Here is a 16,860-nt window from a genome sequence, read left to right as displayed (position 1 = left end):
ATCGCCCCTTCTCATTCATCACATGCATCCCTCCCTTTATATCTAGTTTCAGAAGGAAGATGTAGCAATTAGCTCATGTTTTGGTTTTGCTTTTTTTTTTTTTTTTTTTTTTTTTTTTTTTTTTTTTTTTGATTGCTAACCATCTTATGTAAAGTTGGTGCTAGCAAGGACTTGTATTGTCATCTTTTTATTCTAACTCTGTCTCCCCTCTCTCCTTGACTGTCATCTCACCTATGAGAAAAATGGTAATTAAGACAACAGTGGAAAACAACAACACCGGGTCTTCGGACTGTTCTGTAGTTTAGTACTAGTAATGGGCTTTTCACTGCAGGACAGTATCATAATATTAATTGTGATTTTTCAACCAAGCCATATAATGCAGCTCTTCAAAGATACATTAATGAATGCTTGCTGATCCTTTACTGATTTCTGTGTATTTACAATATCAGCCTCAGTAACAACTCAGACTTCCAGCATGCACTGTACTTCAACAAAAAAAAAAGATTTTAACATGAAATATTTTTTCATTCAATGAAAGGTCTGCTTTTTATGTGAAGCTACACAGGCCACAGTTTTTACAAAACATCTCCAAAAGCACAGGGAGAAAAAATAAATTATGGGATATATTTATTCCAACTGAAGTGAATGAGCTAAAAAAAAAATCTGATATTTGGTAAGTTTCACCACTGTTATGCAAAAAAAAAAAACCCTTTAAATATTTATAATTGGGCCCAGATTTCAAGGTTAAGGTTCTCATATAATAAACTGTTACACTTTAAAAGAATGCACAGTTAAATAACAAGAACACTCATAATGTACATTCACAGTGTACAACAATAGTTTTATGCTACGGTAACCAGATGAAACAAATGGGAGTTATAGCAGTACAAAAATCTAGAAAATCTGTGATTAATCAAGTATAGGTCCCTATGGCATATAACTATATTATTTGCATAAACAGAGGCATGGGTATTCAAAATCATGGCTTAAGAAAAGAGGTGAGACCACTGGAGGAAGAATGTTGGAATTTACCCCAAAACTATCATTTACCTCTAAACATAGCTATCACTGATCAAGACAATAAAACACTGCATGCTTCTGTGGCTGCTGCAATGCTTTTCTGTTTGTAACACCATTATGTCAAGCTCAGCCATGAGCCTTTTCATGTAAAGAAACAGAAGGGAGAAAAATACGGAGGATGAAGAAGCGAAAGGAGGAAAGAATGAGGAAAATCATCAATAGAAAAATTAATCTGTATTGCAATTCTTCCAACTCACAGAGTTTGCCTGAACATTAATTATTGTTTGAAGCGTTGCTCACTTACCGACATCAGGATCAGTGGCTTGGACTCTTGTTAACAAAGCTTTAGTGGCTGTATTCTCATAGACACATGCGGTGTAGTGATCAGATGAAAACACTGGTGGATTGTCATTAACATCTTCTAAAATAAGATGGATTTCTGACTGGCAAAACCTGCCACCACCATCTGTGGCTCGGGCAACCAAGTTGTACGTGGGAATTTTCTCTCGGTCAAGAGGGGCCAAGGATTTTAGCTCACCTGAAAATGATTAAAAACAGCAGCCATCATTACTACTGTAGCAACATCACTAAATTTAGATAGCGTATCTCAGAAACATGTATTTCACAGGAATAGGAAAGAGAAAAAAAAATCAACCTTGCTTATGCCAATGAATGGATAAAAAACCTCAAAGCGGTGTCACTTCTCACTCCTCTTTACCCAACAAAGTGAGAGGCCAGTATGAGTATAGGGAGGAAAAGCTACTCCTGGCGTCCTTCAGGAGCCTACAACTTCACCCATATGAACACTATCATGTTTCTCCAAGTCTTTCTGTTACTCTCAAGATTTATATACTCCTAGAGACAGAAACACATCCTGAATCTGATGACAGTATCCTTAATGAACTCCGTAGTTTTCTAATGCTACCATTCAAAAATAACGTCAACATGCCCCTCTCTGCTCCCCACAAAGCAATATCTCACCAGCTCTGAATTCCTGTAGATATCTCTGGCATCTAGTTTGAAAGAAACTTCTTATTCTCATACAGAGATGGGTATCACAATAAACATTGCCAACAACAAAAAGCCAGCTTATTCAGACTGTGAGAGCTTTACCCATGATCTATTCGCCATTTCACAGATAAACAGCTGCCAAACATTGCCACATCAGCAAACAACCACTAATCGTATGAAGATAAGTTTGGGGTTAATTTTGTAAAGGGTGTAATTTGCAGAATTAAATACAAAATTTGTCCTTGAAGAGGGCAATAATTCCCCTTCCACACACTGCATAAATCTCCAAGCACCTCCTCTTCGATCAGTAATGCTACGGCAATAGTGGGTGCTGCCTTCTGCTAGTCAGGCAGAGGAGGCATTGCACAGGGAAGGACTTACGTCTATCATTATAGAAAACAAATTCCTAAGAATAACAGAGGGGTGGGATTTTTATTCACGGGAAAATTATTTTATTTTTACTTCATAACAACCATATAATCTAAATCTTAGCAGAGATCAGTATCTTTTTCCAGACAAACTGCCCAATGCATAAGACCTCTGTAGCATTTCACTGTGCCAACATTTTTTTCTTTTTTTACAGGGTCTAAATAATGATATATCTAGACTGAGGTGGAATAAGTGAAATGAAAAGGTGAAGCAGGACTATGTTGTCATCTTCCCCTCTTCTGCACCAAAAAGACTCCAGGACAGGCACATCTATCTGGACTTCTGTAAGGCCTATGACACAGTCCCCCACAACATCCTTCTCTCTGAATTGGAGAGCTATGGTTTTGATGGATGGACTGTTTGGTGGATGAGGAATGGGTTGGATGGTCACATCCAGAGTGTAGTGGTCAACAGCTCAATGTCCAGATGGAGACCAGTGATGAGTGGTGTCCCTCAGGGGTCTGCACTGGGACCAGTACTGTTTAATATCTTAAACAATGCCATAGTGGGATTGAGTGCACCCTCAGCAAGTTTGCAGATGACACCAAGTGAGTGGTGTGGTTGACACACCTGAGGGATGGGATGCCAACCAGAAGGACCTGGACAAGTTCAAGAAGTGGGCCCATGTGAACATGTGTGGCAGTTCTGATTATAACATTCAGCTTGGCCAAAAAAGACACCTCTCCTTCCCCCTCCAACCACCACCTCTTCAAAAGTGGTCATCCACACCTGACATAATTGGAACAATTGGCTGATAATCAAGTGTAACCTAACCCCAGTTAAGGAAACCAGCATCCACTGATGCTGAGGGATTAAGAAGGCTATTCAGAAACATTCAGTTGTCATCTTACCATTTTCTGGATCTAAGAAAAATTTATTGTTCCCAGCACCATAGAGAGAATAGCGAATTTCACCATTGGACCCAATGTCAGCATCTTTAGCACTGATTTTAAGAATGACTTTGTTTGATGGAATGTCTTCAGGAAACAGTGCTGTGTATGCAACCTAGAGACAAAAACAGAAGTGTAAGCTATGCTGTAACAGTATTTTCTAGTCTTTGCACAAGCTTTTTTTTAAACTCTCTGTAGTGTACCCTTCTACATTGGAAACAATTTTCCTTTATGTAACACATTCCTAAAAATTCAAATCACTGTTAAGTGAGGTGTCACAAAAACAATGCCAAATTATGACTCTTAGCATGCAGTCTCATTTTCTGTCTTCTGTTTGTTTCATCAACAACCATGCAATGGAAACTTTGATGAGTGTGCTAACAAAGAAAACTTTTTATCACCTCATCCAGCAGTGTTTGAGGGAGATACAGACCGATTCCCCAGAGTGGTGCTTGCAATGACTGTGGTCCATCAGTGATAATGTAATGATGGGTATTATGTAACTGTATACATACCTATACATATATATATATATATATATATATAAAAGATTCTGTGAGCAGTATCATTAAGGAACTCTGTGTTTCATCGTGTCTTTTGTTTCACATGGACCCTTCTGTTGCAGTAACATCAGTTGCCCACATTGCCTTTCCACAGAATAAGAGACAGCTAGCACTGTGAAAGCTGTGGTCAGGCTACACAGCATGCATGCCCGACAACATGAGAGCAAGCTACATTCTCCTGCCTTTTCCACTGTGTCTCTGGCATCTGCCAGGTTCAGGAAGGCTGGAGTTAAACTAGATGGGAGACATTTCCACATTGTTTGTGATGGGAAAACACAGTTTTTTCTGCAGGAGAGGAGCGGCTGCCCAGTGCCATCTCACAACATTTCATTTTTTCTCAAGTCAACTAAAGCTACTGTGGACAAGACTCCTTTGCTAGCTTTACTAGACCATTATCCTTCAATTTTGGCTTCACAGGACTGGTTTACATTGCTCTTCTCCCAGATCACTCCAGATTCTTCAACTAAGACCTTAAGGATGAAAATGAGCATCACCTGTGAATATTTGTAAATATCAGGGACATCCATAGGGAAACCATCGCTTTCATCACAACAATTGATTGTCATGGGTGTTGCTAACTCACCTGTTCACAAACTGGATTATTATCATTAACGTCAGTGACGGTCACTTCCACAGCAGCTTGGGTTACAAAGAGGCCATCTGTGGCAGTGATGTTCAGATAATAAATATCTTGTTCTTCCCGGTCTAGAGGCCTTTTAACATAAACCTTCCACTCATTCTGAACCAGTCCCAGAGCGAATTTCCCTTTGGGATTCCCTCCTGCAACGAGACAAGCAACATGAAACAGGCTGGGGTGTCCCTTAAGAGCTCCCGCCTAGTTTAAACACAGACGAGACATCGCATAGGACCTGAACTAAGCAGCCCTCATTTGTTTTACAGTGATTGGTGCTTTCAAACTCGCAGACTCAGGAAATCTGTAATGACATTATGCCCCCTGTGTTTATTGCCCCCCGAACGCCTTGTATGAAAGTGAACCAATAACTTTCAGTGGAAACAAAATCCATTTAGCAGAGCTGAAGATGATCTCTTGTTTAGCTCCCTGTAAGGGCAATCAAATTCAAACTGTGAACAATCAATAGTTCTCTCAGGCTGGTACAATTGTCTTTCCACTTAGTCTCGGGAGAGGATGTAATACACCGTAGCTCTTGTTACCAAGACAATTTCATTAGCTGTTGATTATGCAATCAAGGACTGGAAGTGGGTTCTATTAAGGAATCCTCTAATGAAAGCTTTATCATACAGCTGCGCTGTTCTTCTGCTCATTAAAATTCTAGTTTTAAAAAAAGTTTACATGACACAGGAAGACACATTAGTATTAAATAGTCCTAACAAGAGGTCATTTGAGGAGCAGTTGGAAGATAAGCAGTAAAATTAGATCAAATGTATCCGAGAATGAAAGCTGGTGAAAGGACTGCAGGAGATGAACAGAAGAGCTTTTTATCGTGCCGTAACACTGATGCTGAACCTGGCAATGTTGCTCTTCCACATCATTAAATTGCCTGGTGACAAAAGCAGGTTGGGAGAGGGAAATTTTTGGTCCACATCATCTTCAGGAAGGACATGTCACATGCAGAAAATTACAATAATCAAGGCTGGCCCAGCTGTCGTTAATGTTTCCAACAGTTATTTACTCTTTCATCTGAAATGGTACAGTCCCCTGACTGCTCCATGAAGAAACCACCTTCAATCACCTTTCTCTGAGCTAAGTCTCAACCCCCTGTCAGACCAGATAGTGAAATCTTTTAAACCAGTGTTGTGGCTTAACCTTGGTATGCAGCTAAGTCCTACACAACCGCTCACTTACTCCCCCCTGGAGGCAGAAGGGAGAGTGAGTCGGAAGGGTAAAAGTGCAGAAATGTGTGGGTTGAGATAAAGTCAGTTTAACAGGTAAAGCAAAAGCCACATGTGTAAGCAAAGCAAAATAAGGAATTCATAGCAGGTGCTCAGCCATCTCCAGGAGAGCCGTGCTCCATCACCCATAACAGTTACTTGGGAAGACAAATGCCATCACTCAGAATGCCCCCGCCTTCCTCCTTCCTTCAGCTTTTACTGCTGAGCATGATGTTATATGGTCTGGAATATCCTTTGGTCAGTTGGGGTCAGCTGTCCTCGTTGTGTCTCCTCCCAGCTCCTTGTGTCCCCCAGCCTCCTCGCTGGTGGGGTGGTGTGAGAAGCAGAAAACACCTTGTCTCTACGCAAGCACTGCTCAGCAATAACTAAAACATCCCTGTGTTATCAACACTGTTTTCAGCACAAATCCAAAACACAGCCCCATACTAGCTACTATGAAGAAAGTTAATTCTACCCCAGCCAAAACCAGTAAAGCCTACTACCCAGTCTTCTGTGGCCAGCGTCTAACATAATCTTGGTCTGTAAAAACATATCTGCACATTAATAATTTAGAATAGGGCACTACAGTCATAGCAAACTCATGCTACAGAAACTGAGTGAGGATGTAGAAAAAAGCATCACGCTGCTCCACTGGGTGAACTTTAATTCTAAGTAACCTGCTACTAGCTCTTTCCCCACCATATTAAGCTCTCTGCTGAGCTCTCCCATGCAGAAATGCAATGTGAGAACTACTTTCCATGTTTCTCATGTATAAAAGTGGTATAAAAATATTAAGGGAATGCTGCTTCTTTCTTGCAACAGGATCAAGAATGTCAAGCATGCTAGTGTACTTCTGCTTACAATTTATTCAGGGTCCTGACATGTGTCATGGGATCTGTCCAAGCTCAGTGGAAAGACCAGGTTCTAAAATCTTCCTCTCTAGTACTTGGGTTGAAAGTTTGAGTAAATAAGTATTTTTTAAAAATCCAAGCCTGAATTTATTTGAGCTTACTCTGCTGTCAAGCAATGAGGTGTTACTGTTGTTGCTTCTGGTGTCACAATTCTGTCAGTTCCCAGGGATCTTCTTAGCAAAAAAACAAGGCAGAGAAAATCTGAACTTGAAACTGAGCTTAAAACCAAGCAAAAAAACTCTAATGCACATTTCATATCTTCTTTCTACATCAAAAAGCAGAAAAGAGGTCACATCTATGCCTTCTTCATTGGCTACCAATGACAAGATAGACTGGCTTCTATTTAATAGGAAAACTAAGTCAGTTGAGACAGGCTGAGCAAATCTTTCCTGTTAAGCATCACCATTTGTGCTAGCTGTAACTGTGTCAAAAAGGCACGTTGTAATGAATAAGATTTCCAGAAAACTAGTCAGATAGGCATTATAATTACAAAAGGCTCTCTAATCATACAGAGAGCAAAACCGATATATCATAGATATTTTCTGTTGATAGAAAATCACCATTTTTGATCACAAATCCAAGCAGATTCCAATTTTTCCACTAATTTCTAAGACAGTCTGGAATAATCATCAGAGGACTTAGTTAAACCTTGTTTAATCTGTTGTGTGATATAAACATACGTTTCTCCTAAAGAGGGTTACACAGCACTTCGATGTGCACTACAGGCCAGATCTGAACTCAATCCAAGGAAATGAGAATCTGTCTGTTGACTTGAATCTTAATGTGACTTCAAAGAAGGTAGACCCCTGCTGATTGACATTAAATTCTCTATTCAGTTCAACATCAGAATAAAAAAGCTTAACTCTCCTTTATAAAAGACTGTAATCTTGTCACAGTGAGTTTAATGTTGTAAACCGTTAATAAAAATAGTCTTAAATATTCTTATTTAGCTTTGTGATATCAATCAGTGCCTTCCTGCATATTAGCCCTTTTGTAAAAGGAAATGATTAACTGTCCCTACCAACTATGAAGCAATACAGTCAAGGTGTGGGTATCCCATTGCTAAGAAAAGAGGAAAGGTAAAATCTAATTAAAATCAGCTGGTGGCTTTTATGGCTGGCAGTAACACTAGCTTGGAGCAACTTTAAAATCACTGTTGCTTTGTTGCTGATGGAATGGCTTTTAAATCATACATAGGAATTTTGGAAGTATGTATAAAAAAGGATCCTTGGGATCCCTTTTCCTCCTTTACTCCACTAGAAAAGGATCAGTTTGAATGACTAAGAAACCTGTGCAATAAGCAGCAAACGTGTAATAGTTTATCTGCATCCCTTTTTCATTAGTGATATCTTTCATTTTTTTGCTTCTCAGGACTGGCTATACACTTTGCTGATGGAAGACAAAGGTGTCAGTTGTACTATAAAGTGTAACAGAAATAATGAGATGTAAACACTAGAATATCATCAAGGAAATATTAAGAAAGGAAAGGCAAAAAAATCTACACTGTGGCCAGGGAATCATTTTCTAGTACTTATACATATGTCTTGACGCAGATCTCATTCTGCAGTGATTAATTAACTTTTTCACTAATATATGTAAGCAGATTCAGTTTCCTAGGGGCGTTCTAATTAATTAGTTTTTCACTCTGAATAATGCAGCTTTTCTAAACGGAAGCCTCCTGACTACATGTATTAATGTATTCTTTAAAATCTTTTGGCAGTTTTCTTACGTTCTACTTTGAATGTCACAACAGTGAAGTGCTAGCTACAAAAAGCACTCCAGTAACTTTTTAGAAAGGCTTTGAGGCTAAAAGAATCAGCATTATCTTTTATCTTTTGTTACTTGAAGTTTAAATAATGCTCTCCCTCCCTCCCTAGTCAGCAAATAGTACAAAGCCAAATCAAGCTCAAGTTTAAGTAAAGAAAGAAAACAGCCAGATACAAATGAAATGCAGAGACACAGTGATCCAAAATAAACAAATCCTGACACACATCATTACTAAAGCACACACAGAGAGAATTATAACGGCTAAAAGGGATCTGAAAACCAGAAGCCAACAGTATCAGTTTTCACTGCAATGTCCCAATCTGGGAGGGGGAACTGGATATTTACTAACTTATTTCTTTTTTTGTCTCTTACATCTATGCATTTATTTAGATACTTTCAATTCCGAGTTAGAACTCTAGTCATTTGCACCACATAAAATCAATAGGTTTATTCTCCACTCCCGGTTTAAGATGTTGCATGTTTACTGAGCTGCTGAAATGATAAACCCAATCCTCTTAGCTTTACCATCGTAAAATTGCAGACACTGCTCTTCAGCCTGCAACAAAAGTCCTCCCCAAACACTGAAACATCCATTTCTCCAGAACTCCAGGATTTCAAATATAAAATAAAAACAAACAGGAGCATCGCATTCCTCATACCGGACAATCAACCCAGCAAAAAACCTACAGTGTACAATACCAGTTCTCTCTTCCAAAACACACTGTCCATCTTTTTTGTATTCAGCTGAACCAAACTCGAAGATTATTGTCTGTCCTTAGATTTACATGCCTGATGGAGCATAATTACTGAGGAACACAAAACACTTTATTGTACCAAAGTCTTAGCAACTGACATTCTTCTGGTGGCTTTTCCTAGTTCACCACTGTTAAATCTCAGTAATAGCTGGCTGGGTCTAGGCTGGATAAACATCCTAGCTAAACATCAGCAGTTCCCTGGTTTTAGCCAAACTGCCTCAAATGATATAGGCAATGACCTCAAATGAGCCTTCAAAAGAAAAATACTGTGCTTCCTGCATCTGTGTCATCTGCACTTCCTATTGATTTCCTATTAAGATTTATATTTGTAGTGCTTTCGCTTTGTCAACATCTCCAGCTGCTATCAAACTATAAATAACAAAGGGTAACTGCAAATATTTTTTTGCCCCACCATCAAATGCAGATGAAGGTGGATTTGAAAATGGCAACTACTTGCCAGTAATCATGGAAACCAATCCTAAACTGAAGGAGTTCAAAACAGAATATATTTTTATCCACCCCTATAGATATATACAATGTATCTACCCCTTTTCAAAGTTGACCAGAAGAATGTAATAAGCTTTTGTATTTCTCAAAAGAGTGCAAAGGGCTCTCCAGTGATAACATCTGACCCAGAATATTTATTTCTTTCATCTCTTAAATGATGATTTTTTTGATCTATCTTCTGTGTTCTACTTTCCTCCAGCTGCATATGCACAAAGCTGGTTTTGGTGGATCCACGTCATGCTCATAATTTTTTTTTATTTTTCCTTTCTGTCAATGTCCTGTTTTTTCCCAGTTTGTTTATTGTACTCATAGAAGTTTCTATGGCTAAAAGTGCCTCCAGAAAGCCACAGCATTTGAATAATCATCTAGCTAATCTGATTCCATGAAATATTCAAGTGCATTTCCTGAACTCAACTTCAGGTAAAGTGTGAATAGACTCTTTCGTTAGTTAAACTATAATATAATTTGACATTTTAATCAAAAGAACATAATTTCTCCTTGGGCTTTTCCCAGATTCAAAGGACATATTCAAAGACAGTGGAATTTCTGATCTCATGCACTAGTAATGGTACGGTAGGCATTAGAGAAAGTTTTGGTCTTTGACATCTAACATTTTCAGAAACTAAAATGCCAGCAAAATATCTCACATATTTTGAACTGTGATAGAAACTAAAGTACAAAATGATCTATAATTGTTGAGTCATGTGACTGTTATTATTCAAAAGTCCAGCTTTTGCTAAATTAACAGCAAAGGGATGTGAAGGAAACATTATTATGTAACTAAAAGCATAATTCATTGTAAGAGATGGCTGAAAGACCAGAAATGCAGTAACTAATGATCATGGTACACTAACATTTGTTACAAACATGAAGGGTTTGCATTTCATATAGTACTTTCTATACTGGGATCCCCAACTTCCTTAAAATACCACAAAATCTCTAGGATGACTCACAACTGATTTGCTTTTAGATAAGTGGGACCAGAGGCACTAGCAGCTAATGCAGCTTGCCCAAAACCTCCTAAATCCTGTGCTTTATTCACAAGACTGTTTTCGCTTCTACTTCTAATATCCTTCAACTCATCACACTGTAAACACATAGTCTTTCCAAACCTTTAAACTGAATCCAGACTTTCAAGGAAATGGTTGGAGTGAATTTCTGGTTGCTTTGAAAATGATGCTACCTCTGATGCATAACACAGGCAATCAATGGCTAACTGGAATATTACACCTCTCCCTGCACACCATCCCATGGCCATTTCCAATTTAACAGCTAACAAAGGGGTAAGAGTTTTATCCTCCAGAGCAAAATATACAAACTGTTATCCTGTTAGTTAATTTATTTTTGTCCATAGACTTCTTCCTACATACCATCTTACCTAGTTCTAATCCCATCCAGTGAGAAAAATGTAAATTTGTCCCATAATCTGGTTATTACTAGGTAATTAATATTACCTGTTGGATTGTTAAGGTTGGGGGGAGTGACAAAGTTGTTCCCTAACAAAATCTATTGCACAATGCAAGCTGTAGGCAGAAAAATAACCGCAGGACCCCATCACTCATAATATACTCACACAAAAGCCAGTCTGAATCTAGGAGAAAAGAATGATAATAAATATAGCACAATAGGAAAGAGCAATGTTACCACACTTTGTAAAATATGTTAGTAATGTAATCGAAATTGCCTTATGCTGTATATAACAATTCATGGCAGCTAACCAGTGCTTCTAAGTGGATTACTATTTCCCTGGCCAGAAATCTGTGCTGATAAGAAATGGCATCCCCCTATTCCTTCCAATGTAAAATTCATTTTTCCCCCTCGCCAAATAGTGGTATTTCAAAGTGGCTCCTGCATGTACTTTCCTATCTCAAACAGAAAAATGCTATTTCAAAATTTTAAATGCTTGGAAATGTAAGGATTTTATCCTTAAGAATAAATGTTCTTCTTCCCTTGGTTGAAACATTAATTCATGATGGTTTCCAAGCTGACACATCAATTATGATGGGTTGATGGGTCACACTACATTTCACTGCAGCAAATCATGAAGCATTAATCTTGGCAATTAGAGAGAGAATAACCCAGACAGACAGACACACACACATTCCCTTTCCCTCTTTTCAGCTTTGCTGGTTGCTTCAAATGCTATCCAGATTAAAAAAAAAAAAAAAAAAAAAAAAAAAAAAAAATCAAAGAGAGATGCAATTGTCTGATTCAGTGATAATTTAGCTGAAACCATGCTAAATGTTCACCTGAAACTGTACACATGCAGTTCTTCAGTAAAGGTGGTTTTGGGAAGAAAGCACACAAGTTGTTTCTTACCTGTAATATGGTAGCTAACCTGCCGGTTCACATCAGATGTGTCTTCATCCCAGGTGCTAAGAACAGCCACAACTTCCCCTGGAGGGTCACTCTCCTTCACTGACCCTCTGTACACCTCATGCTCAAAGACGGGTGCATTATCATTTATATCTGTCACAGTAACTGAGACCAAGGTGGTGGATGACAAGGATAAAGCTTCCCCCAGATCTGAGGCCACCACTGCAAAGGTGAAAGCAGGATCCTTTTCATGGTCCAGATCCTTCAGCGTGCTGATCCAGCCACTGTTGCTATCAATGGTGAATGCTTCTGTGATCTTCTCCAGCTCTGATTCCACTGCAAGGGTATAGGTGACCTGTCCATTTGCACTCGAGTCTGCATCAACTGCTTTAACTTGCATAAGTTTTGTTCCTACAGGCATTCCTTCCATTATTATAGCATCATAGCTAGCTGTTTCAAACATGGGCTTGTTGTCATTTATATCCAATACCTTAACCTCCACATCCACAGTCAACACGATGTCTACTTTGTCTAACTGAATGGTGGCTGCAACTTTGAAGTGAAAAGCAGGATTTGTCTCATGGTCAAGTCTCTTATCCAGTTTTATGAGCCCCGTGTCTTTCTCTATGATGAAAACCCCATCTTTGTTGTTTTCAGTTAGCTCACCATTAACTGTGGTATACAAAGCACCCTGATTAGGCAAAACATGCAGAATGTCAATGGTACTACCTATGAGAGTGTCTTCTGCTATAGTAAAAGAATACTGGGGTTGAGAAAAGGAAGGCAAAATAGTTTCTGGGGGTAAAACATGGATGTAGACAGGAATGAGGGAATGCTTTACAGGAATGCCACCATCAACTGCTTTGACAAAGAACGACAGAACTGTGTTTTTCAGCTGATTAAAGCTACCCTTGGTGACCATCCATCCATTGTCTGGATCTATTTCAAGCAGATCAGCTACTGAAACGGAAGCTTCACTATATAGAGAATAAGTAATTCTGGAATTGGCTCCATCATCTGGATCTACTGCTTGCACCTGGGTCACCAAGTAACCTTTCCCAACATCTGCTTTGACACTTGCTCTGTATTCAACTGTCATGAATTGAGGAGCGTTGTCATTCTCATCCACTACTATCACTCTCACAGTGCAAAATGTAGTCCTGCCACCTCCATCGAGGGCTCTCAAAAATATACCGATATCACTTTCCAGTGGGTTCTCCCGGTCTAACCTCTCAGTTGTTAGAATCTGCCCATTGCTATCAATCAAAAATCGGTCCTTGGCAAAGTCATTTATTATGGAGTAGCTTATCTGGCTGTATACACCTGAATCCCCATCTGTTGCCTTCACATGGATCACCTTAGTTCCAGGAGCAGCATTTTCTCTAACCTCTGCAACATAAACACTCTGCGAAAACACAGGGCTGTAGAGGTTGGCCCCAAGGATCTGTATGTGCACCTGAGCTGTGCTGGTGAACAGCCCATCTGACACAGAGACATTCAGGCTGTACAGGGGCTCCATCCTCTGTTTGCGATGGTTGGAAAGGGTAATAACACCACTCTTGCTGTCCATAATAAAACTGGTCCTATCATTTCCTGATAGGATGCTGTACTCCAGTCTGTCAAAATCAGAACTGTCAGCATCAGAGGCTTGGACGCAAGTCACAAAATGACCCCGAGGTGCCAGTTCACTCACATATGATTCGTATATTAGCTGGTTAAAAACTGGAGGGTTGTCATTCATATCTGTTATCGAGATACTAACAAGAACCTCACTGCTTAGTGGTGGGAACCCATTATCTGTTGCTCTGACTTTCAAGCTGCACTGCTGTATGAGTTCATGATCCAGCATCCGGGCTGTCAGAATTAGGCCGCTGGTGCTGTCTATATGGAAATAGTCGGTGCTGTTAAAGGTGTCCTGGACTATCTGATACTGCACAATCTTGTTATTGTCAGAATCGGCATCAATAGCAACAACTTGTAGTACAGGAGTTCCAATCAAAGATGCTTCAGACAAAGTAGCATTATAAGCCGACTGATCAAAAACTGGAGGATTATCGTTAACATCATTAATGATCAAGTCCACAGTGACCTCAGCTCGAGCACCAGTGAGGGCATCACTGGCTCGCACCATCAGCTTGAAAAGAGAACTTATTTCATAGTCCAGTGGGCTTATGACACTCAAAACTCCAGTATCAAAGTCAATGTTAAACTGGTTGTAGGGATCTCCATCGACAATGATATAAATGATACCCTGGCCTTCTGGACTGGTTGCATTTATGCTTAAAATTGGTGTGTGCATTTCTACATCTTCATTCACAGAAGCCGTATAGAAGGGCTTGTCAAATACCGGCATCGCTTTGTTAACAATAGTAATGGGGAGCTCTACCAAAGCAGATAACGATGGATTGCCACCATCTTTTGCAAGAATGACAACCAAATACTCTATATTAGATAAATCAGAATTGAAAGCTTCTTTTAAAGTGACACTACCAGATCCTCTATCAATTTCAAAATGTCCGTAGTCTTCCTTCAGAAGATATGACACTTCACCATTTTCACCCTTATCTTTATCAATAGCTGTCACTCGATATATCAGGGTACCAGGCTCAGCATCAACTTGCACAGCAGCATAGTATGGAAGCCCTACGAACACTGGGGCATTGTCATTTATGTCCTCAATATAAACCCTCACCACCACTCGAGCGACACGAAGGTGATCTAGTTCACGGCTTGCTTCCACCACCAACTCATACAGCTCTTGTTCCTCTCTGTCGAAGGGGATGCCAGTTGTCTGAATGACTCCTGAGGTGGATTTGATTTTAAATTTGTTGCCTGGGTTTAATATACTGTATTTCAATGGCTCATTGAGGCGGTTACCAACAGCATTCACCACAGCAATCTTTGTGATATTGGTGCTGTTTTCAGAGATAGAAGCGGAATAAAAATTTTGTGTGAAATGAAGTCCACTATCCATGGCTTCTTTTACCATTATTGTCACCATAGCAGTGCTATAAAATTTCCCATCAGAAACTCTTACAATTAGCATATAATGGTCTTTGGAGAGGCTATTGTTTTTAATGGTAAGTACCCCTGTGCTTGAATCAATTAAAAAATGGTCCATATGGCCTTCAATCAGACTATATGTTAATTCAGGAGGGATCTCTGAATCTGGGTCTGTAGCCTTGACTTTGAGAACCTCAACACCAACATATGTGGGCAGGAGCAAGACTGTCTCAAATACAGCCTGGCTGAAGACTGGTGGGTTGTCATTGACATCAGTTACCTCAATGGTCACTTCCACTGGGCTCTCTGCTGTAAGCTGGGGATTCCCACTGTCTCTAACATGCACATGGAAGTGGAAGCGGGCTATTGTTTCATGATCTAAATTTGCAATTGTTCTGATTGCACCTGTGCTGGAATCTACCGTGAAGTACTTCTTTGCAGTAGATTCAACAATCTGGTAGACAAGCAAAGCATTCTGGTTGCTATCAGCATCAGTGGCACGTATCACGAGGGGACTGTTATTTGCACTCCGGACTATGCTATTTACAGGAGCAGCTTCGCTTATGCTGCCCAAGTACTGAGAGAAGAGAAAAATCGGTGGGTTATCATTTTCATCAACAATCTGTATGTTCACAGTGGCATTTGATGCCATGCCTGCCATATTTGTTGCCTGTATGACAAGCTGATAGAAGGAAGCACGTTCATAATCAAGGGCCTTTTGACTGGTGATCACTCCAGAATATGGGTTTATAGTGAAGACTCCATCCACATTCCCATCTTTAACCTCATAAACTAATGTGGACTGACTGATTGCAGAGAGAGAGATGACAGAAGTACCAATATCCACATTTTCATTAACCTCTGCTTGGTATTCTTTGAGAGTGAACTTAGGGTGGGAGTTATCTGCCATCGTCACAGATATTCGCACAATTGCTGTTGCAGACAGCGGTGGAGAACCTTGATCAGTCACTTTGACTGACAAAACAAACTGTCCGATTGTGGTTAAGTCTGGCTCCTTCAGTAATGTAATGATCCCTAAAACTGGTTCAATCTTGAATGTGTTTCCCGTATTTCCTAAAACACAAATAATGGAAGCAAATTAGAAATTAAATACAACACACTTAATGATAATCTAAACCAGGAGCAATTAGCTTCAATTTGTTAAAGGCCGTTATTGAAAAAACCCAACCCCAACATAAAAGACTTCTAAAGGCTCTTCCATCCTTCCTTTCTGAAAATCAGGTATCTCAGTAGATGGTATAGGTGTTCAAACCTTCAGAATCTCAGGTGCTGCTATCTATATCTTGATTGTGAGTATCAACATGTGAGCAAGTGCTGCAATATACATTACACCTACTGAAGTAAGAAAAGGCATCCCTAAATTATGGGAATTAGTCAAATGAATGTACACCTAAGGCAAAGAAACTAGATCAGAGGCTAACAAGCCAATTACATGACAAATGGATAACAACTCAGGCTCTTAATTGAAGAGGATATTAAGCAACCGTAGAGAAGATTACAGTAGTTCAAGACTCAAAGAACTGAATATAAGAAGGTTAAAGTGACATTTAGAAAAATAGAACAAATAGCATAGAAAAGAGATTCAAGTATCTTGCAGCACAAAGGTTTATCATACGATCTCTGACGAGGATGAATCTAGATGAATGAGATTTAGCAGAAAATGTCATGAAATGTCTGTTACAACAAAAAAGCAGGGATATATCACTGGTTGCATAAAGGTGAAAACAAGTGAGTTTGGATCAAGGATCTTCTTTGGGGTCTTTTTCTCTTTTTAGCCTTTTTGCCAACCTCTTCTTTAGCAAGACAGATTCAAAAC

General features: G+C 39.4%; 1 protein-coding gene across 8 annotated transcripts in view; it reads right to left on the bottom strand.

Moving 5' to 3' along the window:
- The window catches only part of FAT3 (FAT atypical cadherin 3), a 418,659-nt gene that overhangs the window by 68,351 nt on the left and 333,448 nt on the right, over positions 1-16,860 (bottom strand). For all 8 annotated transcript variants that reach the window (XM_042792184.1, XM_042792182.1, XM_042792186.1 and 5 more), the window contains 4 exons: positions 12,024-16,097; positions 4,497-4,693; positions 3,312-3,465; positions 1,325-1,558 (listed from right to left, as the gene is read on the bottom strand). In XM_042792184.1, the coding sequence (XP_042648118.1) occupies positions 1,325-1,558; positions 3,312-3,465; positions 4,497-4,693; positions 12,024-16,097 (4,659 nt within the window). The remainder of the gene's footprint in view (positions 1-1,324; positions 1,559-3,311; positions 3,466-4,496; positions 4,694-12,023; positions 16,098-16,860) is intronic.

This window comes from Tyto alba, unplaced genomic scaffold (genome assembly GCF_018691265.1).
Source record: "Tyto alba isolate M040663 unplaced genomic scaffold, T.alba_DEE_v4.0 Super-Scaffold_2, whole genome shotgun sequence".
Classification (NCBI taxonomy): Eukaryota; Metazoa; Chordata; class Aves; order Strigiformes; family Tytonidae; genus Tyto; species Tyto alba.
The sequence above is the reverse complement of the archived record's forward strand: the minus strand, read 5'-3'. Positions and strand labels throughout refer to the sequence as shown.